The 24,371-nt window shown below is 52.3% G+C and overlaps 1 protein-coding gene across 3 annotated transcripts; it reads left to right on the top strand.

Annotated features, from left to right (window-relative positions):
- Nucleotides 1-1,490: 1,490 nt before the first annotated feature.
- Nucleotides 1,491-23,986, top strand: LOC119107851 (protein masquerade). 3 transcript variants are annotated; one of them, XM_037231408.1, is made up of 8 exons: nucleotides 1,491-1,791; nucleotides 15,988-16,140; nucleotides 17,049-17,168; nucleotides 18,167-18,545; nucleotides 19,872-21,140; nucleotides 21,568-21,883; nucleotides 22,341-22,751; nucleotides 23,760-23,986. In XM_037231408.1, exons 4-8 carry the CDS (start codon nucleotides 18,477-18,479, stop codon nucleotides 23,906-23,908), a joined length of 2,214 nt encoding a protein of 737 aa, XP_037087303.1. In that variant the 5' UTR covers nucleotides 1,491-1,791; nucleotides 15,988-16,140; nucleotides 17,049-17,168; nucleotides 18,167-18,476; the 3' UTR covers nucleotides 23,909-23,986. The 3 variants fall into 3 exon arrangements, with proteins under 3 accessions (XP_037087303.1, XP_037087301.1, XP_037087304.1); XM_037231406.1 differs by lacking the exon at nucleotides 1,491-1,791 and adding an exon at nucleotides 14,967-15,041; XM_037231409.1 differs by lacking the exon at nucleotides 1,491-1,791 and adding an exon at nucleotides 15,076-15,097.
- The last annotated feature ends 385 nt before the right edge of the window (nucleotides 23,987-24,371 follow it).

Raw genomic sequence — 24,371 nt, forward strand, 5'->3', positions numbered from 1 at the left:
AAGGACATGATCGTGAACTGCATCAAAAGGTCCTCAAAACGGCTTTATCAGTTCAAAACGCCACGCAAATATGGAACATTCCCTTTCATTTTCGCATGACACCGCATTTCCGGTTACAATCAATAAAGAAAGTAACTACTGTGCACATCACATTATATCAATGTCAGGACTGCAGCACTTCAGGCAACGATGGGCCAACATTAAAGTATTGACAAAATCATCAACAGCACAGCAACAGCAGCAGCACAGCATATCGTGCTTTGATATTAATAATCTGCCATAAAAGCTGACGATCGCTACGTTGCGTATGTCGAACAGTCCACCAAAGCTTTTCTTACGGCCAGTTCCAGGACATAAAATCCGCAAACAAACCACCCACTAATCCGCCTCCCGACACAACCCCGCGACGAGAATGGCCGGTTGGCGTAAGCTTTCGTGTGTCTTGAGGTATTCTTTAGGTCTGGCTGCCAGATGCTGCTAGGTATTGCTGTCGTCACAAAACCATTCCATGACGCCATCAAAGAACGACGTAATGGGGCACATTTTTACAAACTTGGAAATTTTGCTACTTAGCGTCGTTTTTGAACCTTGAAAGCTTACCAATAGTTACAAGTAAGCTTTTCCCATAACATCTGATGACTACCTCAATACCTTCAAATGTGGAGCATTCCCTTTAAAGCGCCGAGAAGTGGTGCTGGAATCTGATATTAAAACTGTAAGAGTATAGGAAGAATCTCTATTTTTCGTGTTTCTGTAACTTTTATCTGCTCAGAATACAGAAACAGTTACTGATAAAAAACTACGTAGTATGGTTTTGAACATGAGCGCTCGCAGGTCATAGCAACAACAATCGAGGCCCGGCGTTGCAGTCTCCATTTGCCGCGCGGCGTCGGCCTGCGGATGTGATACTGGCCAATAAGCAGATGAAAAAGATGACGCACCTTGAGAAAGATGGCTTGAGAAATAGGTAAATCGGCATGTATATTTAATGTGGTGCAAAAGTAAGCTAAACGCCACCTTAATCTGAAAAGTGGGAGGCTAGTTTACACCATTGCCCCCCCCCCACACCTTGAAAAGTGGGGGACCGTGGCCCCCTGCCCCCCCCCCCCCCCCCACCCCGTTCCTACGCCCATGCCCTGACCACCCCGTCCCTTCCCTGCGTCTGCGCTTCTCCGTGTTCCATTCAGTTTGCAGTGCTATTCAAATATATTAAGCATAAAAGTGTCCTCTCGCTCTCATTTCCTTCCGCGGTCCTACAACACCTAGCCAGACAACAGACCGAACAACTCTGGCGGCACTAATGGAGAGCACCCCTCCGTCCCGCTACCCCGCCCCTCGCAGCTCCGGGCCCCAAGGCCTGGAAGCCGAGCCGCCAGCCAGCCGATTGCCCCGCAGTCAGCTGGCGTCGCCGGCCGGGAGGGGGGGGGGGGGGGGAGAGCAGCTCCGTGGCCGTATTCCGCAGGCTGGACGCGGCCGCCCTGTGCGCGTGTTTGATCTTGCTCTGCCTTGTGTGTTGGGGTGTGGAGCACCGTTCGCGGGCACAGCTTCTGGTTGGTCGTGAAGGCATTGGAGCTGTGCGGAAACGTGTTTGGTGTGTGTGTGTGTGCGCGCACACAAGGCAGGCAGGACCCGGTGCGGTCGGGTGGATGCGATGCGGGTGTGCCGTCTGGTGGGCTCGAACGCTCCCACGCCCGGACGCGGACCAGCTAGGGGACTCGCCTCATCTGCGGCGTGCGGAGCTGTTGGAACGAGCTGGGGTGGACACGGGCAGCGCAGAACCTAGCCAAAATGGTGAGGCGCTACTTTGATCGCGAGGATGCGGGTAAAGGTATTGTGGGAGGCTGTGCGGTGTCTGCGTTTAGCAGTCTGAACTAAACGATTCAATTCTGTGCGTGATCGCCCTCGTTCTCAGAAGCGCGGACAGGACAGGGAGTTAACGATAGGGACTGTATGGCTGGGGTTTATCGACCAGCGTAATATATGACGTACGCCATAAATATTTTGCGGGGACGAGCCGAAGGCCCGACAACCTGCCTCCATTTTTGTCACCGGACTTATTTCCCTTTGTTTTGTTTAAATGCAAAATATGTTCTTGTCGTGGTATAATTTAAACAAGCCTTGAATTTAAGCAGCGTAGAAGTCATGCATGATGGCCCCTTTAGACCTTACCTTACCTTACCTTAAGACCCTTAAGGCGCCGATGGCGCTCTTCCATGACAGTCATGGGAGGCGGCACACATTTCTATTGTGAGGTAGGGGAACGGGGTTAGCCATGAAGGACTTGGCCATCACCATATTCCAGAGCTTTTCACTTTAGCCTCACAAACCATTGCGTGTCTTAGGGCGCTAGGTATGTGAAGTTTATTGCATCGTTTATCCGCTCAGCCGTTACGATATTTTTCTTGCGTTGAGAGCAACCATGACTTTCTATTATGAGAGTGGTACAAGACGCCACTACGCGGAGATATTAAAGAAGATAGTATTTGTGTTATGAGCATCTTTTGCCAACGTTTTTTTGTGGTATTCCAGCCAAACATTGGAGGGGAAGCCGATATTGGAGGGGCCCAACTCAATAATGGGGGGGGGGGGCGGGTCAGGGCCCTCACAGAAGAATACAAATCGAGACCCGTGGTGTGTCCCTTATCTTTTGACATGACGTCCATCAATCGGTACACCGCGCTCGATGCCGTTGAAATGACCTGTACGCTGTCTGGTTGCATAGCTGCTCAGGTTGTCAAATACTAAAGCTGAACCCAGGGGAGGAAGGGAGCGGCCGACGAAACCTGTCGACAACCCCGTGCTCCGATATTATGGCACCGATCAGCAAAAAACACTCACCAGTAAGGTATAGCTGACTAGTTTTGAGCTATTTAGCAATAGATTATGCCCAGGACAGTGTTAACGTTGTGAGCCGAGTAGGGCGATGTCTCATGCCCAAGTGAGGGAAACGGTCACGGCTCGGGGGCGGTTCGTTATTCCGTGGATACGCCGATGGGGTGGGACGCGGTGGCGCCGGCGAGTCGCACGCCACTTGTGTTGCGGGTGGGCTTGGAAGAAGTATAAGAGGTGCTGCTCGGAGCGCGTTGAGTCTCTCCCTGTCGGCGTTGCGTGCGGCAGTTCGCCGTTGTGTGTGGGGTGGTCCGGCCGAGACGTCATGTGATCACCGAATACAAAATTATTTATTGAAATGTAACTCCAATTTTATCAGTTGTACGCGAACAACTAATATTTCCCATTGACATCTATTACCAATAAGTGGTAGTTAGTGATGTAGAAATTAATCGATAAGAACACCAGAGTGGGAAAATTTATGTAAAACGTCTGCCAATATCCACAGTGTGGTCAGCAATGCCCGTTTAAGTGGTCAGTACCCAAATGACCAAGCCAAAGTGGTGAGCACTTCTTGACGCTATATTGAAGGGTCGGCCCAGCCTGGTGTCGTGTAGGGCGTTAATACCGCCTTATGGCCAGCCAACAGGTCCCAACGCCCGGGGCCCAGATCGTCACCGCGATCCTGGGCAGCGTGGTCCGGTGCTGGTCCTGATCAGCGCGGTCCGGTGTGTTCCTGAGCAGCACGGTCCGGTGCGGTCCTGAGCAGCGTGGTCCGGTGTGGTCCGGAGCAGCGTGGTCCGTTGTGGTCCTGAGCAGCGCGGTCCGCTGTGGTCCTGAGCAGCGCGGTCCGGTGTGGTCCTGAGCAGTGCGGTCCCGTGCGGTCCCGAGCAGCGCACGTGGCTGTGTCCGGCGTCGCCTCCCTGTGCTCGCCCCTGTTTATAATGGTGACGTCACGGGTGCCTCGCGGCCGGACGACACGGCCCTCCCTGCGGAGGCGGAGAGGGCCGATCCGCGGGGGTGGGAGCCTTGGGGAGGGGGCGGGGGCTGCGCACCGATAAAGCCGCGTCCGCGACCCGAGACGAGAGGCGGGGCGGCGGTCGCCCGGCTCTCCCCTCGGCGCGGGGGCCGGCGGCGGCGCCGCGGGGCCGGCCGTCAGTGTCCGGCCGGCTCAGCGATGAGGAGGCGGCCAGCGCTCCGACACGCGGTTCACGTGGGCACGGGTGTCGCGGGGCGGCAGATGGCGGCGGAGACGGCCCGACACCAACCCAATCAGGTCTGGAGCAGCTTCTGCGCTGTGCTGCTTGTTAAGGCGTGCGTGCATGGCAGGGGTGGCACGTGTCGAGCAGTATGACACATGGGCGCACTGCCCGACACGTACCACGAGCACGAGCGGCTTTTGTGGTCGTTACCGCCGTAGCATTTGCGTCGTGTCGTCACTGTCGTTCGTGTCGTATTCCTGGGGTCAGACCTCACTGACCTGCCCTTGGCAACATGAACTCTCTCGGTGCAACCGCGCGTGCTTTTTGAAGGCGTGTGCACCGCTGTGTTCGTGATCCGCTCTGGAGGCTGACCGCGTGCAGTGCAACGGCGAGGACCGCCAGAGCTCGGTGCTCCGCCAGAGCTAGGTGCTCCTGGGCAGCTCTCGTGGCAGCGGCGAGAACACCAACAGAACTGCTGACTCGGACCTGCCGGGGGCCTGCGCATGCGGTCCGTGGTAATGGCTGCTATGATGATCCTCTTCCAATCTTGATTTCGGCTGCTAATGTTGTTTCGTGCCCCATTGTTTGCATTACTGTTTAAAAGAAAGAATGGGGAAAACGATGAAGGCGAGACGAAGCCCTCGAACTTTAGGGCGAAGGTAAGGCGAACGAACCCCCTCTGCTTCCATTCATTTACAGCAATCGACACCTCTGATAAACGGCAATCGGACATCAGACGATTCCATACTTACAACAGTTGTGGACAATAACGTGCTTTTTCACTAGTTTATCACAAGATTACGTTCAAAAAGCCGACAAAAATGAACCGTGGCGCTTGTGCGTCATGTGTCCGCAGCAATGATGAATTACTCGCACTCACATATTCCACTTACGTAGTCAAATCATAACGGAATTATGGGTTCATGGATATTTATGCAGCCCAGTTAAGTGTTTTGACCACTTTATAGCATTTAAGCTAAAGCCGAACTCATTTAAGGTACTTAGGACAACCAGGGACAAGGACAAGGACAACTTACCAAGGGCAGAACGGGGCACTTTTTATCCGGGAAACTAAGGGGGGGGGGGGGAACCAACCAAAACGTCAGGTGCAACAAAAGACGAAGAAAAACTCTATGACTGCAAAATTCTGGACTTCATGACAATGACATGACAACAAGGTGATGAAAGGTGGCGGCCATGGCAGGTGGTGGTTCAGTAATTTTCTATATATTTATGTTCTTAATATATTTATATTACAGTAGTTTTCTATATTTTTATAATGTTATTAGATACTGTGATAAGGAGCGCTAGCCCACAGATCCAGCATTGTGGCGGAGGGACTCGTTCAGAATTCAGATGTCACTAGTGTGTACATCTCCTCAAGATCGGTGATGCCCATAACCGCACACGCAACAATTCTATCCCTTTGGTAGGTAGCGATTACAACATAATGACACCACTTAGAAACTACTTGAGTGTTTAGACCTGGTAGCCTTTTGAAACCAATCCAGGTGTTATGTAACCTCAAAACCCACCCTGGTCAGACACACTGATCCAGTTTTAACTTGATTTACGTCCGTTGGTACTTTTCCCCTGCCACGTTCAAATTATGAAAAATAAACATGTCTTTCGTAACACGAGCGCCGAAATGGCCTCCGACATTGCCATTCCGACCGGACGTTGGATTTTGAATGACCCCCCCCCCCCCCCCCCTCCCCCTAGACTCCGCACTCGCTTACGTCTGTCAACAAGGACGGCTTCAGAATGTAGGCTTGCGAAACAATACCTTCGAATTTGTCATGAAGTCGGGGATCTTTCACAGTCAACTTGAGCTGTTTTATGTATATTTTCATCCTTTGTTGCACCTGATGTTTTGGCTTGTTCCGCTATGAGTTTTTTCGGATGAGAAATGCCTCGTTCCAGAACTGTTCTTTGCGTTTTAAGTAAGTAAAACAAGACCAGGTACAGCTTAAATACCAAAAAGTAGTCAAAACATTTAATTGGGCTGCATAAATATTTATCAACCCCTTATTCCGTCATGATTTGAATATGTAATTGGAGCACGTGATCGTAAGTCCATCATTGCTGCAGAGATAGGACACACAAGCACCACGGTTGATTTTGTCGGCTATTGGGGGTAATTTGTAAAAAAAACTAGTAAAACGTTGTTGTACGTTGTTGTTGTTGTTGTTGTTGTACGTACGTTGAGTACGTTGTTGCTGTCTTCACATGTTGTAAGTATTGAATTGCCCGATGTCTTATTTCGGGGACAACACGCCCCCTGAAATGCCGGGATAAACGTAAACGTTGCCATAAGTTGCCACTAAGTTAGTTTTGTATCACGAAAGTATTCATTTTCGTACTAAGGAAAATTCGCAACGGAAGGAACCGACAATAACTAATTTTTTGGACAATCATGGCTGAAATGATAATATAGATTAAGCTACCATAAAAGATTATAACATGTTTTACTATTCCACAATAGTGAAACAAGAAAAACGTGCTTTAAACGTGAAACGTGAAGCATCAAGCTTTCTCAAAGCAGTGACTCAAGGCACAAACTAAGTTTTTAAAATCAATAAATCTAAGGTGGGTTTGAGTAGGTACTTTTTTATATTATTCTGCTCCCCATTTTTGGGAGACCACATTATTTCTGTTAATCCGGAGCACTGCGAAAACACTTTTTTGTAAGTTTTCAAATATACGCACTAGATTCAAATACAGATTTTTCTTAAGTGGTCAAATACAAGCTTATCTCCGCGCTAGGAAAGGCTAGGTGGTGAGCAGGTGCCACGCGGCTGGTGAGGTTTCCATCGTCGTCACGTTTGTTATTTTTGCTTTTTTGCCTGCCTTTTACAGGCGCACAGCTATTTATTATGTAACCGAGGAACCCAGTGAAAGCCCTGAAGAGAGACATTTCAATGCTGAAGTGAGGTTAAAAGACATGGCTGGGCGTGGATTTCCGCCTTAAGTTTCGGGTTTCAAAACGCTGAAAAGCATCTGCTGGACCAGAAAGATCCCTGTAGTAATCAGAATGCCTCTGTTCTGGATTCTTATGCGTCGACATGTCTATATGAACATTGACACCTGTAACAGTTAAAAAGGGAGCACGTGGCCCGGTGCCCCCCCCCCCCCCCCCACTCATGTTTATGTTCATGTTCATATATTTCGTAACTTTCCACAAGATCCAGTGGCTTTTTGAAAGTTACAAGTCATCATTGATAAAAACGGGCATAAAAGAGACAGTGTGAAACCTAGTAAAAATAGCCTAACACATCACACATCGGTCAAGGGATCATCTCTGTGAATCACACTATTGCATTCACTTTGTAGCATCACACACAATCGAACTCACACACGCACCCACTCATGTGCCAGCATTCGCCTCACTCAGTAGAAACTCTATAAGTTGGCGCTTGAAGCGGCCTGAACCCTGAACATTGCGCAAGTCGGGCGGCAGGCAGTTAAAAAAATCCGATGCTCCGTAGCTAAATCGGCGAGTGCCAGAGTTGCTCACCGCTCGGGGGCGCCTCAGCTGGTTAGCCTGCCGCGCTTCATGAGTGTGCCCAGCGCTTGTGAACATCGCGCTATATCTGGTGGCTGACCCGTGCGTAAGACTTTTTTGAGCAGGCACAACATATGATATCTGGCGAGCCGATCAGCATTAAGCTATTGTGGATCCCCGACAACAACCGATATGTGGTCACACCTTCTCCTTCCGCTCACAACCCGCGCACAGAAGTTCACGAGTTTTTGCAGGCGATGGAACTGGGTGGCTCCGTGAGTACCATACAGTGCTATGCAGTATCTGAGGAAAGAACTAGAGCTCCGACAATGTGAACGAGGCTGTCTCTTGGGAGTGCATGCTCGGCATGGGACAGGGCCATTAGAGCGCCCGTCGACCTGGCAGCAAGCTGATCAATGTGCGGTTCAAATGTGTGATTTCTGTCCATCGCCACACCAAGGTTTTTGACTACTGCTTTCAGTGATGACAGCTGACCCGAACCTGACATGCACAGGAGGCATATGACGCAGCATAGCCTTCGTCCCGAAAATCATTAGCTGTGTTTTTGTTGTATTGGCTTTCATAGAGTGGTTGTTAAACCAGTCCAATGTAATTGACAAGGTACTCTCCATGGTTGCGACAAGCTGTTGTATTGCACTTTTCTTTCCAGTAACCAAAATATGTGTGTCATCGGCATATTGTATCACCGCAGCGCCTTCTGAATATAACGCTAGATCGTTCGAGAAAATGGAATATAGGAGTGGCCCGAGGGCGGTACCCTGAAATACCCTCATCCCATTCGGAAGACCGCGAGAGCGCGCAGTATGCCCTGAAGGATATCTGACCTGAACCTGTTGGGTATGCCCGCAAAGGTAGCTTTCAAACAATTTCGTGTCGATATTGTATATCTTAAGCTTGGATAAGAGAAGCTGGTGGTCCACAACGTCAAAAAATTTGGACAGATCTATCAAAACAAGCAGAGCGATCTCCCCAGCATCCATGGCGGTGAGTATTTTATCAGTCATTACAGTAAATGCGGTCTCTGTTGAAAAATTCTTACGATATCCGTGTTGTGTATGCGAATATAAATTATGCTTGTTAAAACATGAACTAAGTTGGTGATGGACAATACGCTCGACTATCTTTGCTATCGCTGGCACTACAGAGATTGGCCTAAATTTGGTAGGACCGTTCAAATCACTGGTTTTCGGGAGCGCTGTGACAAAAGCGTGTTCCCAGGCCCTGGGCACCGTTCCGTCAATGAGACTGCTATTGATGACGTCAAGTAGGGGACAGCCGACCCCACGAAAAGACTTCTGTAAGAGCTGCGTACTGAGATCATCTAGCCCACAGGTCGTCGTCGGGTTCATCGTAGACATAACTGCAAGCAGCTCATCGCATGACACAGGATGCACCTTAAATGAGCAGGTCATAGCTCGGGGGAGCCTGACTGGCAAAGCCGTGCCTCGGTTCGGCACGCTGGCGGCAGCCGTAGGCCCTACCTTCACAAAGGAGTCATTCGGAGTATCAGGATGAATGTTAGGTGTGGCCGATGTGCCCTGTTTACTGCCAATGATCGATTTAACGCACCGCCACATGCCGGAGTGACCTGCCTTAGAAATATGCTTCCTAATATGATCGCGACAGTCCCGTCTAATAGCTGCCTGTGTCTGCTTATTGAGTGCCTTGTACTCAGCACGCGAACAGTACGCTGGAGCGACGCGGCGACGAACCGACAACACACGCGTATCAGCTGAGACAGGCGTGGCGGATTGATTGCGCAGCTTAATGCGCCGGGCAGGGGCGACGGCATTCTGATGTGGTGTAAGCACTCCCAGAAAAGAGTCCCACTTCTCAGACCTTGTCGCACTTCCATAGACGAGAGACCAGTCAGCGTTCACAAGCAGATCATTGAAATAATCAAAATCAACTCGATTCAGGCAGCGGGATGTGATGACATTGGTTTGGCGTTTCTCTTTCGATACTCTCAGCAATATTCGCGGACTAAAGTGACAGGTGGTGACACCGCAGCGTTGGATGAGGTCTTTGTGATTTGTGATCGTAGCATCTAACAGCGAGCCAGCAGGACGGTACGTTGGATAGGAATCGTTACACATTTGCAGATTGTAAGGCCGGAACAGCTGCATCAATGCTGATGGCCAGTGCCTGTGCTCCAGCCAATCAGGTTGATGTTGAAATCACCGGCGATCACTATTGGGCAGTCATGTGTGGACATTATACATTGTAACTGATTCTCCAAATCATTGAGATCATCAGACACCTGCCGGGCTGTGTTAGTGGGATGTCGGTACAATGACCCGAAAATAATCTGTTTTGCTTTAGCGGGTCGAACAAGGGTCCATATAATCTCAAGATTCGATGAACCAACGGCAGTATGGGACGTTTCCAGAACAGTCACATCAAGGGAGTCTCGCGCCAGAACTGCGACCCCTCCGTAACCCCTAGGCAATCCGCTGTCTGCAGGCCGGTCGTGTCGGTACAACCGGTACCTACCAATGTTCAGCAGCCGGGCGGGGACTGACGGCCGCAGCCACGTTTCACGGAGTGCGAGGATATAAAACTGATGCATATCAGCTAGACTGTGGCGTAGATATGGCAGTTTGGGCTTCAAACTTTGTATGTTTAACTGCGCGATGTATAGTTCACCCGCACGGCAATCGCCGGGCGCCTGCTACCTCTCCCCTCCCCTACAGCCCCGGCGCCGCGATCGCTTGCCCCGGCGCCGCGATCGCTTGCCCCGGCGCGCCGGGCGGCTGTCACCTGAGACAGGCCCGCGGCCGCCAGAGGGCTGGCCCGCGCTCACGCCCGCACCCAAGCCGGTCAAGGCAACCCTGGGCTCGCCCCTGGCCGCCGCGGTGACCTGGCGCGGTCCGCACTCAACAGCTGACCCCGCATGGCCCAAGGGCACGCGCCGAGCCGGGAGCCAGGGAGTTGGGGCCGGCCGGTGTAGCCCGCACGATAACCTGGGCGACCGCCAAGGTCACCAATAGGCGGGGCAGCTGGCGATTCATTGCAGATCCCCGACACTAAAAGTAGGCAGATATTCCTTTATCGGTACTTAGCTTGACCGCTCCAGAAACTGCTTTGCTTGTAACACTGCCTAGGAGCAGACTTGTGTTTGGCTCGAGATGAATCGTGAATTGGTTGGAGTCAATCGTTTTGGATGAGATGCCGTGAGCTGAGTCGGCTCGTCAGGAAAAAAACCGTTCTGAGCCATGAGCTGAACCATATTCTTCGTAAATTTCATGAGCTGAATCGTGAGCGGATCATGTCTTATAGTGTGTCAGTGAGCCATAAGGCTCATATTAAAACGGTAACATAAGGAAACAGCACGCCCCAGACAACTTAACAGACCATTCATGATGTCCCATTTGGCGAATTAGCGACTTGAGAATAGTACGAAGCTGTCAACAGATGTTTCTGAAATCGTGCCCGCTAGATGGCAGTAGCTGAATATTGGTTTATCTTAGCCAAACTTTATCGTTATTCAAATTATTTGCTCCAGTTTTTAACGTCTGTTCAATAAGAATCAGGCATCAGAGTAATTTGAGAATACTTATACTCAAGCCACTTGTTGGTTTCAAAGAAGATTGCCGTATTTTTTAGCTTAATTCAGGCCATAAAAAACTAAAACGCTCAAGTGGAGATGCGTGCCAGATTGAGCGCGTCCTTTGCGTTGTTAAATAATGACGCAGGACTGACATTTGCAATGTTTACCCTAAGCGCTGTCTATTTCCGTATTAAAGATACCGATGCCGAGGCGGGTTAGCGATAAGCATTTTGAAATTATCACGGAAAGTTACCAGTCCGTTGATCTTTAAGTGGCTAGCGCGCTTACTATTGCTAAGTTTTAGTATGACAACCATGAACGAAATGTCACACTTAGTTGCTACTTTGTCATCTTGATTTGAGCAGCCTTGTCACCAGGCATCTTAATTAAAACACAAACACGTCATAGGTGTTTTGTGAGCGCCGCAAAGGAAATCAGAGTGAGTATGATTACACAAGGGGAAGCTAACGTAGTTTCTTTGCCTTTGACTTTTCTCTGGCATATTTGGGTAAAAGATTATTAACCACCGCCCTGGCTGGCCCTTTTCCAGATCGAGGACTGGTTGGATAGTCGATGCGACCCCTCCCTTCCCTGCCGCTTCCAAACTTAGAACGATAGAACCTCGCGAAAAACGTTAGTAGATTGGTCCTAGCTAGATACCGCGATTGGTCATACATTTTAGGCCTCTAGATCCGTAATTGAACCCATGATCTCAGGCCAAAGGTCAGATATAAACTCAGCTGCAAATTAATTCAGTTGATACGGGCGATCAAAAAAGTGTCGTGATGGTTCTCTTGTTCTAGCTTTGGTTGACAGCTCATGCGACGAATGGCGGGAGCACTGTTGGAGCGTCCGTCCCGACAAGTATCTCACACCGCACGTGTATACAGTATACTTCCAGATGGGTAAACTTTAAATGAACACGAAAGGACTGTTTTGCCATGTATCAATTTTGCCATTTTTCTCCATTTCAGTCAGCAGTTGGCAGAGTAAAGCAGCGTGGACCTGCGTGGGGCGATGCCGAGCGTTTTGGCTGCGATCCAAAGCTCCTGATGCGTCAGCAAGGCAGGCGCAGCACTCGGCTCGGGAAGGAAGTGGCGCGTTCAGATGTGTATAATTGCGTTTGAATAAGGTTTTAATGTTGGCAAGGTGGTGTAGATAAAAATGAGTATCATTTTTGTAGAGACAACAGGCTCTGATGTAGATACTGATTTTATTCATTCGGCATCTTGTGTTTGTGGAAAGTGCGGTGTGGGCACCTGATTTGGTTTTCATTTTGTCTTCGGTGTGGTCGATATCCTTGAACATTGTGGTGCCGCCGCGTGGTTGGTGTAAGCTGTCGATCACCTTCCAGCGATCTTGATCCACCTGCCTTTTGTCTTGGACGCGTTCTACTTTGGAGCGGTGCTGTGGGCTGGACAGGGAGGTACTATGGTGCGGGTCTGTCATGTGTGACTGTCATGAAGCTTCCACCACAAGGGTGTGGTTTTGCGAAACGGATTTGGGGCGTTAAAGAGAAAAATGGCCGAATTTGGCCGTGGCATAAGCTTAAAAATAGCCTCCCGGATGAATGATTAATACCGCTATCTTTAATTTTGCAAATTGCGTGAGTCATTAGCCATCCTGCAAATTAGCCATCATTAGCCATCTGGTGCAAACATCGTGAGTCATTAACTCAACCCAAGTGGTGAGTCCGAGCTGAGCTGAATCATAAACATTGGAAATTGGATCCCAAAATTTGTGCGCCGGTTTCGACCTGGACTCAAAAAACTGAGTTGAACATAAGCCTAGCAGGGCCCCGGTGACCAGGCCCTTTTTGTCCAGGCCCCCCCCCCCCCCCCCCCCCCGGAAGTCCCGCCCTCTAGTTCAAAATCCGTGGTGGCGCCCCCGGGACAATACGCCTATTTATTGCGCTAGATAAGCAGTGCCTTGCGTGATACACACTAAGTATGGCGTTAACAGCACCATCTATGGGGGCTTATGCGTGGACAGGCCGGTAATCGGCGTTACCTTGTTCGTTGTTGCACCGACGTAGCGCATGTGCGCTGACTGCCGATCGCAGCGCCACCTGTACGGTTTGTGTAACGAAACTATCGCCATCTATGTGATGTTTTCGAAAGATGTTGCCGAACGGTACCTTTTGAGGACATGACACGCTTGTTTTCAAAACGATATAAACTCGTAATAATAGGTCTCCAGGTACTCAGCTTTGCCTGTCGTGTCACTTTTATCAAATTACATGTTCCAGGTAATTTTTAATGATGAATGCCCCAAGAAGCTGGGAAAAGCGAGAAGCATTTTCCAGTGTGTTCTGCCTCCTCCAGTAGCAGTAAGTAGCATGATGTGATCATCGACGGGCTTTATATGCTTGAGTTGTTTTTGAAATCGAATTCGTTCCTAGCAGATTGATGTGTCGTGCTGTTACAGGAGGGAGTGCCCACGCGGCAAAGTTGTATTTAAAGCGTTTTGGGGTCATTTATGTTGTTAAAATGTTTTTTTTTTTGACATTCAAAAAAAAAATTAGGAACGCTTCACGATTTTGCGTGTCATCCTTGCGCCTTGGTCTGTTGGAAGGTCTCAGTCAATATGAAGCACAAAGGAAACAAATTAGAACAAACTGGAACAGAATTGAAACACGAATGATACAAATTGGAACGGTTTGGAACCGGGCGTCCGCCAATCGCCACCCAGCTCTTCCCCCCACTGACAAATCACCGATCTTCTCACAGGTGGCGGCCTGATCGACCAATCAGCGATCGCGTAATAACCGGAACCTCTGTGCCGAAGGATGCCGGTTCAAGTCCGGCTGTAGTAGTTTTTCACATGTTAGACGTCCATGCGAGTTGACCGGTGCGGCAAAGGAAATAAACGATGCTGAAGGTAACGGTGTTTTTTTTCTTGCACGTGGCAGGAGCTTGCTTTGCGCCATGAATGTTGTGTACTTGAACAGTTTTGCTGTCAGTGCTGTTGATATCTCCCAGCTTTCCGGTGCCCAAACAGCCGATTAATGGCGGTTCGTTAGAAGAACATGCGGCAGCAGTCTGGGAAGGCGCTGCAGCACGCTGGGGAGTCGGATGTCAATGCCGCAGCATGGGGTATCATCATAGAGACGTGTTCCTGTCTCCTGCCATTAAAGCTTCAGTTTGATGGTAAAAAGCCGTATCTTGACCTCAATTATTCTGCATCATTATCATCATCGCAGAACCCTCAGCATCTCTGCCTGCGGCTCCGGTAAGCATTGCGATGGGTAAGGCTGGATTGCATTGCGATGGAAGCCGTGGTCGCTGTAGCACGCGTGCGGCGGGCGGACGCGTCAGAGCCACGCACAAGTTAGAGTGCTTACAACATCTTATTGGTCTTCTACGCTGCATTAGCCTGTCCTGATTGTAATGCCTTCTGGTGCTTAGGCCGACGCAAGTAGTAAGAAGATGCAGTCATTACTAATGCGGTCAAATTTGGTTTAGAGAACACCAGAGCACCTCGGCTCCTCCACATTTGGTGCGAGAATCAAACGACGGGTAGTGTTTGTTTGATGGTCGTTTCTGTGCGTCCAAATTGCATGCAGTTAGCGTCGGATTAACAACGTTCTGCAAACGAATAGCCTGCACTTGGACTGACGCAGGTGCGTCATGGATCACCCGCCCGTATTGAGTTCCGATGGGGATTCGGATGCGGATTCGGAGCTCGCCCAGTTCGGATCACGTGCGACCCCGCCCGATTCGGAGCGCGCCCGATGCTGCGCTCCGAACAGGCCGTCTCTCTGCTCCTATCGTGTAGACTGCGCCGCGTGACCTGCCGCCGGTGCCCCCCGGCTACACCTGAACCCGGGGCTGAGGGGCGGCCGAGCAGTGGCGCGCGAGTGCGCCGGTGGGCTGGGTCGCCGCGGGTGCGCGGTCGAGGTGCGCGGAGTGCTGCCGAGCGTTCGTGGAGCAAGGTGGGTCTGGCATCGGGCGGGACCACGTGATCCAAAAGAGAACTCATGGACTGGAAGTAGGTCCACCGGCCCACCGTCTCGACCCGGAACTGAGTGGAGCTCCTTAATTGGTTGTTCAAGCACGATTCCATTGCAGACCTATCAGCCTGGAGGCCGCCTGGATAGCACAATAGCGCGTTGAAATGCTGGCTTGTGTGAAATCTTCTGGGCTGGATTGTTCCTGACCCTTCACAAACTGGGGGTCGTCCGGGTCAGACGCACTGTGTCGCTCGACTACAGCAAACTGGGGACGGTGCACGGAAATCATGAATGCTGACATGCCATGTTCTATGCTAACTTCGGCCATAGATTTTGTTTACTGTAGGATCAAGTCATGCCGGTGCGTACTGTGTAAGATACATTATATGACCAAAGCCGTAAAGCTGGTTCACAGACGGTAGAAATTCATTAGTGCCAAATTCGCATCGTCAGGGACCTTCGACCTCAAAAGTTTGAGCATTCAGACTGCGATCCATAGTTTTGTCTCAGAACGATATGAGCTAACTATTCTTTACTGAGGTCGCTCGCGTAATTTTTTTCCGGAAAGTTTCAAAATAAGCTAGACATGGATAACCTCTTCCTGTTCACGATGAATAGTTGAAAGTGCTGGCTTGAGGAATATGTAACGCTCCTGAAAGTCTGCATGCATGTCATGGGCTGTTGTGGCTTCGGTACTGGTGCTGTACTTCTGTATTCAGTCAACGACTGCCTCAGCCAAATGTAAATCCATGGTCAGTCCGTTGCCCCGTTTGACCAATCATGTTCCGTACGAAGCCTTTTCATTCCTCAGCTGCGCGAGACCGCCAGGTCGTGGTCGTGGTTCTGGTGACCTGGTACCGACCCAGTCGTCAGTGACCCGCGGGTCTAGTGGGCGGTGACCCGCAGGTGGCTCGCACGTGACCCGCAGATGACCGTCTGGGCGCTCCTGATGATGCTGCTGGCGGCGCCGGCGCATGTGCACGTGCTGGAGCTGCCCGTCGCCTGCCCCGAGCAGAGCTGGTGCATACCCGGCAGCTACTGCGACGCAGACTACGTCATCTATGACGCCAGACACGGAGAGGTGTGGCACGGACCTCGAAAGGCCGCCGCCATGATAGTCTAGGGCCATGGCCAGTGGTCAAACTTAAAACTGTGTGAGAAGTGATTATGTCGCAACGCCTATTTGATTCCATCGGTGTTCGCGCCCATAAATGGGCAGCATTGCTGCTTGTGTCTGATGGGTGAATCTACTGGTGGGTGTGCGCGCATGACGTAGACGTAATGAAACGCGACTGAATGTAACGTAACGTAGCGTACGTATCATATTAATCGTGTCGGGGGCTAATTTGCTCCGAGTCGGAATGATATTTGAAAAGTTGCTGGCACATGGTAGTGGGCAGAAAGCTAACATAAATGTACTTGACGTAAGGAAGGTGTAACACATGCGCATCGCATCGCGTTCTCTCCGCATTGGGCAGAACAAGAGAAACAGTTCTCGAACGAGATGATTGGTTCGGGACGGGCAGTATGGCAAGTTTGCTTCGTCGATGACAATTTCAAAGTTGCAAAGCTAATTCCCTACAGATGCAGCGGCTTATTGTCTAACTGCATCGCTTCATAGATAACTCTATGGCATTCAACATAAACTCTATGGCATTTAACATAACATTGGCATTGAACGTTACGTTGACATTTCACATCACGTTTAAATATTCAACGTTTAGATATTCGAACGTTTGATTTATGCATTTTAAAACACATATCGTAGCATGACTACCGTGTCATCTGTCTGCATACTTTTGTATTACTACATGACGTATTAACAACAGTGAGAAGTTGTATGCCATAAGTTTCAAAAAGCCGAAGACTGAGGAATCCCACAACTCTGGAATCATAACTAAGATTATTCACTATGCATCTCAATGAGCTTGCGGACCGGTTGCTTGCGCCAATGCACACGCCACTTGAAGTTGTGCCCTTGCTCTGAAGGAGGAAGACTTCATATGCGGTGCCACAGTCGACACCATACGCTTCGTCTGCTGCCACACCCAGGAGTTGCTGCCCAACCAGTTCCAGCCCAACGTCAAGCACTGGTATTACCAGAGGAAGGTGAGCTCTGTCAGGAGAACGTCAGGGCTTATCACACGCACGCCCCTGTTCAAATGCGTTTTTCAGTTCGCATAGCAATAGTTTAAAGGATAATGAAAAGGCAGGCAATGAGGCGGTTGTGATATATTTCCAGCCTGTGGAAAGATATTCCGACCAGTCTGCTTGTATTCAATGGGAGTTTCTGGGATAATCGCTATCCCTTCTTCAGTTTTAGGTCAGGTAATGACAAGGACCATGACATGAAAACAGGCTCGGGCACGCATTGAAAAATCTAAAAACCTAAAAAGTCGCGTGCAATTCAATATACCCAGCGTTCTGAGGCAGCGAAGGTAGATCAGCTGACCATTCTTACACTTCATCCGCAGAAACATAATGCAAACCGATGAACAAAGCATATGCAGCGCACTCACAACTTGTGAAGTTTCAACGTATTTCTTTTGAATTTAACTATGACACATGACAAATAGCTGTCACCGTGCATACCTGTTTAAAACATGCCTAGTGATTCCACGATTCGGCATCGACATAAGGACGCACACGACATGTCGCGACACTAAAACAAGAAAATGCGTAGGCGTGCGCATACAGGCATTACTTTTTTTCTTTTTTTACTCGTGCTCGCTTTAACGTTTTCGAGCTCCCGACAAGCGATGAGCAGACTATCAGCTTGAATGTTTCTCGGTTATCCCGACGTTCCCCGCCAGTTTGTCCGCCCCCCCCCCCCCCCCCCCCTGTCCGTCCGGGACTTGGGAGTACCTAACATAGGCCTGACATCTGGGCAGCCGGGGTCTTTCCGGGACAGATGCGAGACGGAAATGATTGCGACTGAACTCGGTCGTCCCACAGGAAACTATGAATGTCTTCGCGACCGCCTCAGTACCCTGAGGCGCACGTTTGTGGCCACATTTGTCTCTAGGCCAACGCGATGTGCAGACTGTACTGGTGCGCGCGAGTCTCTAGACTGACCCTTGACTGTTCAGTGCTCGTTTCATCACCAGGGCTCGGTGTCGGCGGGTCTGCTGGCGGCGCCATGGAGCGGTCATCCTTCAGTGGATTCCCTTCCTGACGCGGCGTCTGACTACGATGACTTCGACGACGTGGACGAGGCGGTGGTGGAGGTGGAGGAGGACGATGGGGAGGACGATGGGGAGGACGAGCCGCTGGAGCCTCTGCGGGAGCTGCGGAAGCTGACGGAGCCGCTACAGGAATCACAGGGACCGCAGGAGCCACTGGAGGTGGAGAGGGGTGACGCCGGCGCCGCCGAGATGCTCGAGTCTCCGTCCGCCGAGAATCTGTCCACACCGCTCCATGTGTGTCCACTGGAGCCTCTGCCAGGTGGACCATGTGCGCTACGAGGTCGGCGTGTCTGATTCTGAGGTCAGTGGCTTCGTCAACAGTGTGGTGAGTGAAGGCTGCTCAGCTGCGCTTTACTTTGCCTGGGATCAGACGCTGGCGTGCGAGGGTCTGACGCCTAGCACGGGCCCGGGTGGCCGGGTGAATACCTTTCGATCGGGTGGGGGTCAATTTGACCCCCATCCGCAATCTGAAAACTAGGACAGCTAGAAACACTAAATTCACAGGATGGGCTGGTCTATATGTTGCCTCACATTTGTGAAAATTTGAGGTTCCTAGGTCGTGGTTTGGGGGTCAAATAAGTAAAAGAAGACCAAGCTCCAGATGGGTGCCTCAAGTACTCCCAAATCTTCTCATGGAACCGCCGCGAAGCTAGATACCCGTTCTAGGCAAAAGTTCAATGATTTTAAATTAGTCACTGACCTCGTTGAACCTTATAAGATCAAGGTGACCAAATACCTGCTCGATTGCTCCTACTTTGTCAGGTAAACAGGCGCCGGGGATAAGGCTAGGTGGCATTTTCCGAAAAACATGCTTGCCCACGGCATTTTAGGTCAGTGGTCCACTCTGACCTTTAAACAAGCAGTCCATGGAACATGACTGTTGCTGTCCTTGGTATTAATGAATCCGAAGTCAGCTCTGGAAACTATCCCATAAACCAAGCTCTTAAGCAAAAAACAGGCTAGCTTTGACCCCGGTCTGGCCATCTCATTTTCAAAATTTCTGACCGTAGGTCAAAAGAATCTGTCGTAATTCCCAGTTCGACTGGTTTATTGCTTAAGAAACCATCTCGATGTGTGGCTTCGTCTAACCCTCCGCTGTTGCATCACATTGAACGATTCCCAAAGAAATGTTTTTTTCGCTGACAGCCACGACATGACTTTGACCGACCATAGGTCAGCGACCGTTCAATCCTACGTCTGATTCTTTACATCAAAAGGTCCGCTATTTTAACCCCCTACAGCTATGCAAAGTTTGGCGTCACTACACTACACCGTTCGGAAATCATTCGGGAAAAATCTTCGGGAGGAATTCAAGTTGACCCTCACCCCCAACCGAGCGCGCGTTGATCAATCGACGGATGCGATCAGTCGCTTCCTCAAGCCTAGCTTTTATCCGAGCTCCTCATATTTTGCGGCATTGTGTTGTCTGATTCTGCAAGATAGGTTGTAAGATTTTATTTCCCCACATGATTCACGTCGTGCCTCAATCCCAAAACGTTACGTGTTATTGTGAAATGTTTGATGTTAAATGGCGTTGCCGCGATGTTCACCGCTTCGTAATGTAATGTGGAGCGGGACGCTTTTTTGCGACCCATTCGTGCCCCACCGTTCGGTCCTTGTTCTTCAGGACTTCCTGTGCGGCGTCACCGACGACTCTGAGCTGTTCGTCTGCTGCGGACGTCTGATTCTGAATGTGGCCTCGGCGGCGCGCGCCGAACCCGACCGTACGTCAACCGTGAGCCAGCTGCCGCTCGGCCACCTGGCCGAAGCCTTCTCGCTCTTCTCGCCTCCGCCGGAGGTCACGACCCCGGCGCCGCCGCCCTCGCCCGAGGCTGTAGAGGCGGCCAAGACCCATAACCACTATTTGCACGAGGTGTTGTTCCAGGAGCGGAGGCGGAGGGAGGTCGCCAGTGCTCTCCCACTCGGCCAGGTGATATACCCATCCGAGATCGCGCGGGAGCGTCTCAAAGATCAGAACGGCGCTCCCGAAGCTGCCGTCGAGACCACTTTCAGATCGACTCTGGGCGGCCGCTTGAAGCCAGCGAGCTCGGCCGGCAGGGTGAAGCTGGGCGGGTTGACGCCACCTCCGGCAGCGACGACTGGTGAGCCTGACGTTAGTCGTGAGTTGCCAATTCCGCCGCGGCCGCCACCCCAACCACAGCAGCCGCAGCCGCAGCCGCAGCCGCTCGAGTCGCTCGCCTTCATTGCGCCGCCGCCGGTGTCTCCGCCGCTTGCGACGCCGCCGCCTGCCGCCGCCGCCACAGCCCCACCTCTAGCGGCTATCTCTGTGGCGCCGCGGACGGTGCCGACACCAATCAACGCGGACGTGCGTCCCCTGAAGGCGGCCATCTGGCGGGGAAGCGACGCGGAAGACGGCACGCCTGACGAGGAGGCTGCGAGCGGCCGCACCTCGGCCAAGGAGGCGGGGTCGGGCAGCATCCTGAGTCAGATCCTGGACAGTCTGCCGGGCGGACCAAACTCGCGCCACCACGAAGAGGGGCTGCCGCCACGGCGCGGCCAGTTCTTCGCGCCGCTGCCCGTGCGGCGGCCGCCGACGGCTCACCAGCCGGCCAGGCCGCCCGTCGGACTGCGGCCGCCGTTCCCCGAGCCGGACTTCGAGCCGCCCCACCTGCGGCCGGGACACCAGGATCCGCCCCACCTGAGGCCGGGACACCAGGAGCCGCCCCACCTGAGGCCAGGACACCAGGATCCGCCGCACCTGAGGCCAGGGCACCAGGAGCCGCCGCACCTGAGGCCGGGACACCAGGATCCGCCACACCTGAGGCCAGACCATTTGGGCTCCTCTCATCAGCAGCCGCCTCACCGTGATCCCCCTCACTTTGAGCGTCCTGGACTGGATGTACATCACGTCCAGCAACATCACTCCCTAAACCACGTAAGTAAACAATTGGCATGTGCATGCCTGTTGGACATGTGTATGACCATTGAACATTAGTATGGTCTTGAACAGTTCTTCGGGCTAATATTGGTACCTTCCACGTTACACTCCAAGCCATGCAATGACAAATCAGCGGGACTTCCCAGAAAAAAAGTTTTTAGAACGTGGAAATGTTTTGCATCTGCCCATTGCGGGATGGTATTAAGGTTTTTGTCTGTGGTTAATGCGAATTGAACACACCTTATGCATAAACACGAATACATCTGCATTCTCTACCTTTATCTTGTTACCTACCAAAAACCGAACATTGCGTCGGCAAAAACTTTGCACCTGGGCTCCCAAACTGCACGGTTCGTCGCCGTCACAGTACGCAGCCCCGCTACTCTCCCGCGTTCGCACACCGAGTGGCGTGCCCGTGCCTCAGCCGACGGTGGCGCCGCTCTGCGGCCGCGGTAGCGAGCTGGGGCTGCACGCGCGCATCACGACGCAGCGCGGCGAGGACGGCGTGACCGGCTACGGCGAGTACCCGTGGCACGTGGGCGTGCTGGCGGCCGACCTGAGCTACCTGTGCGCCGGCGTGCTGGTGGCGCCGCGCATGGCGCTGACAGTAGCCCACTGCGTGGCTCAGCGGCCCGTCGGCGCGCGCCTCGTTGCGCGCGTTGGCGACTGGGACTTGGCCGCCGACGACGAGCTCTACGATGCCTACGACGTCGAGGTGGTGCAGGTTATAGTGCACCCCGGTGAGTGGCGGGGCGGGGGGGGGGGGGAGGGCAGCTGACTGACCTGGCGTCAAGGCGTGCGATGTTATTGTCCTTGTGTCCCGTCCTGTGACGTTCCTGGTGGTTGGTTGCATGTCCCGATACATGTGTATTGCTTCTGCCGAAATATCACCACTGGCTTTACGGGAGGGCCGCAGTTGCGTGCGCGCTCGGCTTCCATGCAGGAGGTCCTGGATCGACCCCCGGCTGACTCCACGGTGCCCGGGCGCCGGACTGACCGTTAAAGTTGCCGACCCCCTGCGTAGTCTCGCGGGAAGCCGTGAGCCACGCAACTTTAACAGGGCACTCATCTGAGGCTTTGCATGACACGTCTGGTGGATGACAATGATGCAAGATGCTGCTTCTCAATTTCTGCAGTGCCAGTAGCATCCACTAATTATTTGACGCCAACATTCACTTGCTCCCCCGCCGTCCTCAGACTACTACGCGGGCAACTTGCAGAACGACGTAGCGCTGCTGATGCTGGACCCGCCGGTGGAGGGGCTGCCGCACGTCCTGCCAGCCTGCCTGCCGCCGCCGCACGCAGACTTCACACACCAACACTGCTGGGTGACCGGCTGGGGTCAGGCGCGCCATGTCTCCGGGGACGTGCACGACCCCACCTCCTACAGCTGGCTGTTGCGCGAGGCGCCGGTGGCTGTGGTGCCGCCACGCTCGTGCCAGCAGCACCTGCGCTCCACCCACCTGGGCCCGTTCTTCCAGCTGGCGGCGCGCGGCGTGCTGTGTGCCACCGGCCGGGCCGGCAGCGACGCCTGCTTCGGGGACGGCGGCGGCGCCGTGGTCTGCCCGCTGGCCCAGGACGGGCCCGACGGGCCGCTCTACGTGGCAGGTCAGGGGCGCGCGGGTCTGTCTGGCATGCGATGAGGTCAGGTGTGTGAGTCTGGTGTGATGGTGTGGTCTAGTGAGACGCGGTCTAGTGGGACGCGGTCTGGTGAGACGCCGTCTAGTGAGACGCGGTCTGGCGAGACGCGGTCTGGTGAGACGCGGTCTGGCGAGACGCGGTCTGGTGAGACGCGGTCTGGTGAGACGCGGTCTGGTGAGACGCGGTCTGGTGAGACGCGGTCTGGTGAGACGCGGTTTGGCGAGATGCGGTCTGGTGAGATGTGGTCTGGTGAGGTCTAGTGCGATCTGGTAGGATATGATCCGGTTCGATCTGATCTGCGTGTTGGAACTGCCAAAGTCGGAGGCGAGGCCTGGTGAGGTGGTGTTCGGGTCTGGTGTTAAGACTTGTGAGATGGGATCTGGTACAGTAACGTGTTGCCGTGCCGTCCAGCGTGACGTGGTGTCTTGTATGGTGGGGTGTGGTGCGCTTGGTGAAGTCTGGTCCGACGCTAAGTCTGGATGTCGCCATCGGCAAGCTGGTGCTGGGTTGATGGCTAAGTTCTGTAAACGCGCTGAGATAACACTAACGTTATGCATGAAAAATACGTTGGGACCTGTTGCGGCTTAAGTGCCGGAGCCGTGTGTGGCAGGAGAGAAGCCAAGGGAGGGGCCTGTGGGGTCCAGTTTTTTTTTTAGGTCTGGGGTCCGGTCGTTGGGGCCCGGATTTTTCGTTTTTTCACTACAGATGCCCCCGGCAAAGAGCTAAGAATCCGCTTGTGTACTCATCGAGCTTTTATCCCCTTCCCTTCAGAAAATCTCAGCTGCGCCCCTGGTACGTATAAATCATATTGAACATCTTCCCATGTTAAGAAGCCATAAGTCGACAGCTTGCGCCGTGCTTGTAAACCCCACTCCTAGAACTTGCATATAATTAGCCTGGGGTGGAGTCCGGAGCAGGTGACCGAACGGCGAAGGTGACTACGGGATCACCGGACCTGGTGCTCCTGATCGTCAGGCCTGGTGTCCTGGGGCATCGGCTGCGGCCAGGACATCCCTGCCGTCTACACCAAGGTCTCCGACTACTACGACTGGATCGTCGGCCACGTGAAGGACGTCAACACCATCGCGCTGTTCCAGTACGCCCGAGCGGCCGACGCTCGATGAACGGAGCGGCGCGGAGCGAAGCCGGCGTTGTTGATGCTGAATGTGATTTATGGTGATGACAATACATCATGAACGGAGTCTGGTGTGCCTCGTTCAACTATGGCGCACAGGCGGGGGTCTGTTGAGGGGCGTGAAATTGCGGGCGTAAACTGTGGACGATAGGCATAACATGCTATAGGGCGGGTCTAGGCCGCAACCGAGAATGAAAAAGTGGATGCAGCATTCTCTCTCTTCCTCGGGATGCATACTCTTGGGCCCGATGCCATAAATGCTTGCATATTACGAAAATGCATACTGCGGTCACATTAAGTGGCGTTTGACATGTTGAAAGGAAATAAGTGGACAAAGAAACGTAAAGTCTTCAAGCCAGTGGACTTTTCCACAAAAAATTGTTAGCTCAGATCATGTACGTAGAAGACGCTTTTAAAGGAGTATCACACCTTTGGGGCATGTTCCAAAACCA

The sequence above is a fragment of the Pollicipes pollicipes genome, unplaced genomic scaffold (genome assembly GCF_011947565.3).
Source record: "Pollicipes pollicipes isolate AB1234 unplaced genomic scaffold, Ppol_2.1 Scaffold_6686;HRSCAF=7923_pilon_pilon_pilon, whole genome shotgun sequence".
NCBI classification, from domain to species: Eukaryota; Metazoa; Arthropoda; class Thecostraca; order Pollicipedomorpha; family Pollicipedidae; genus Pollicipes; species Pollicipes pollicipes.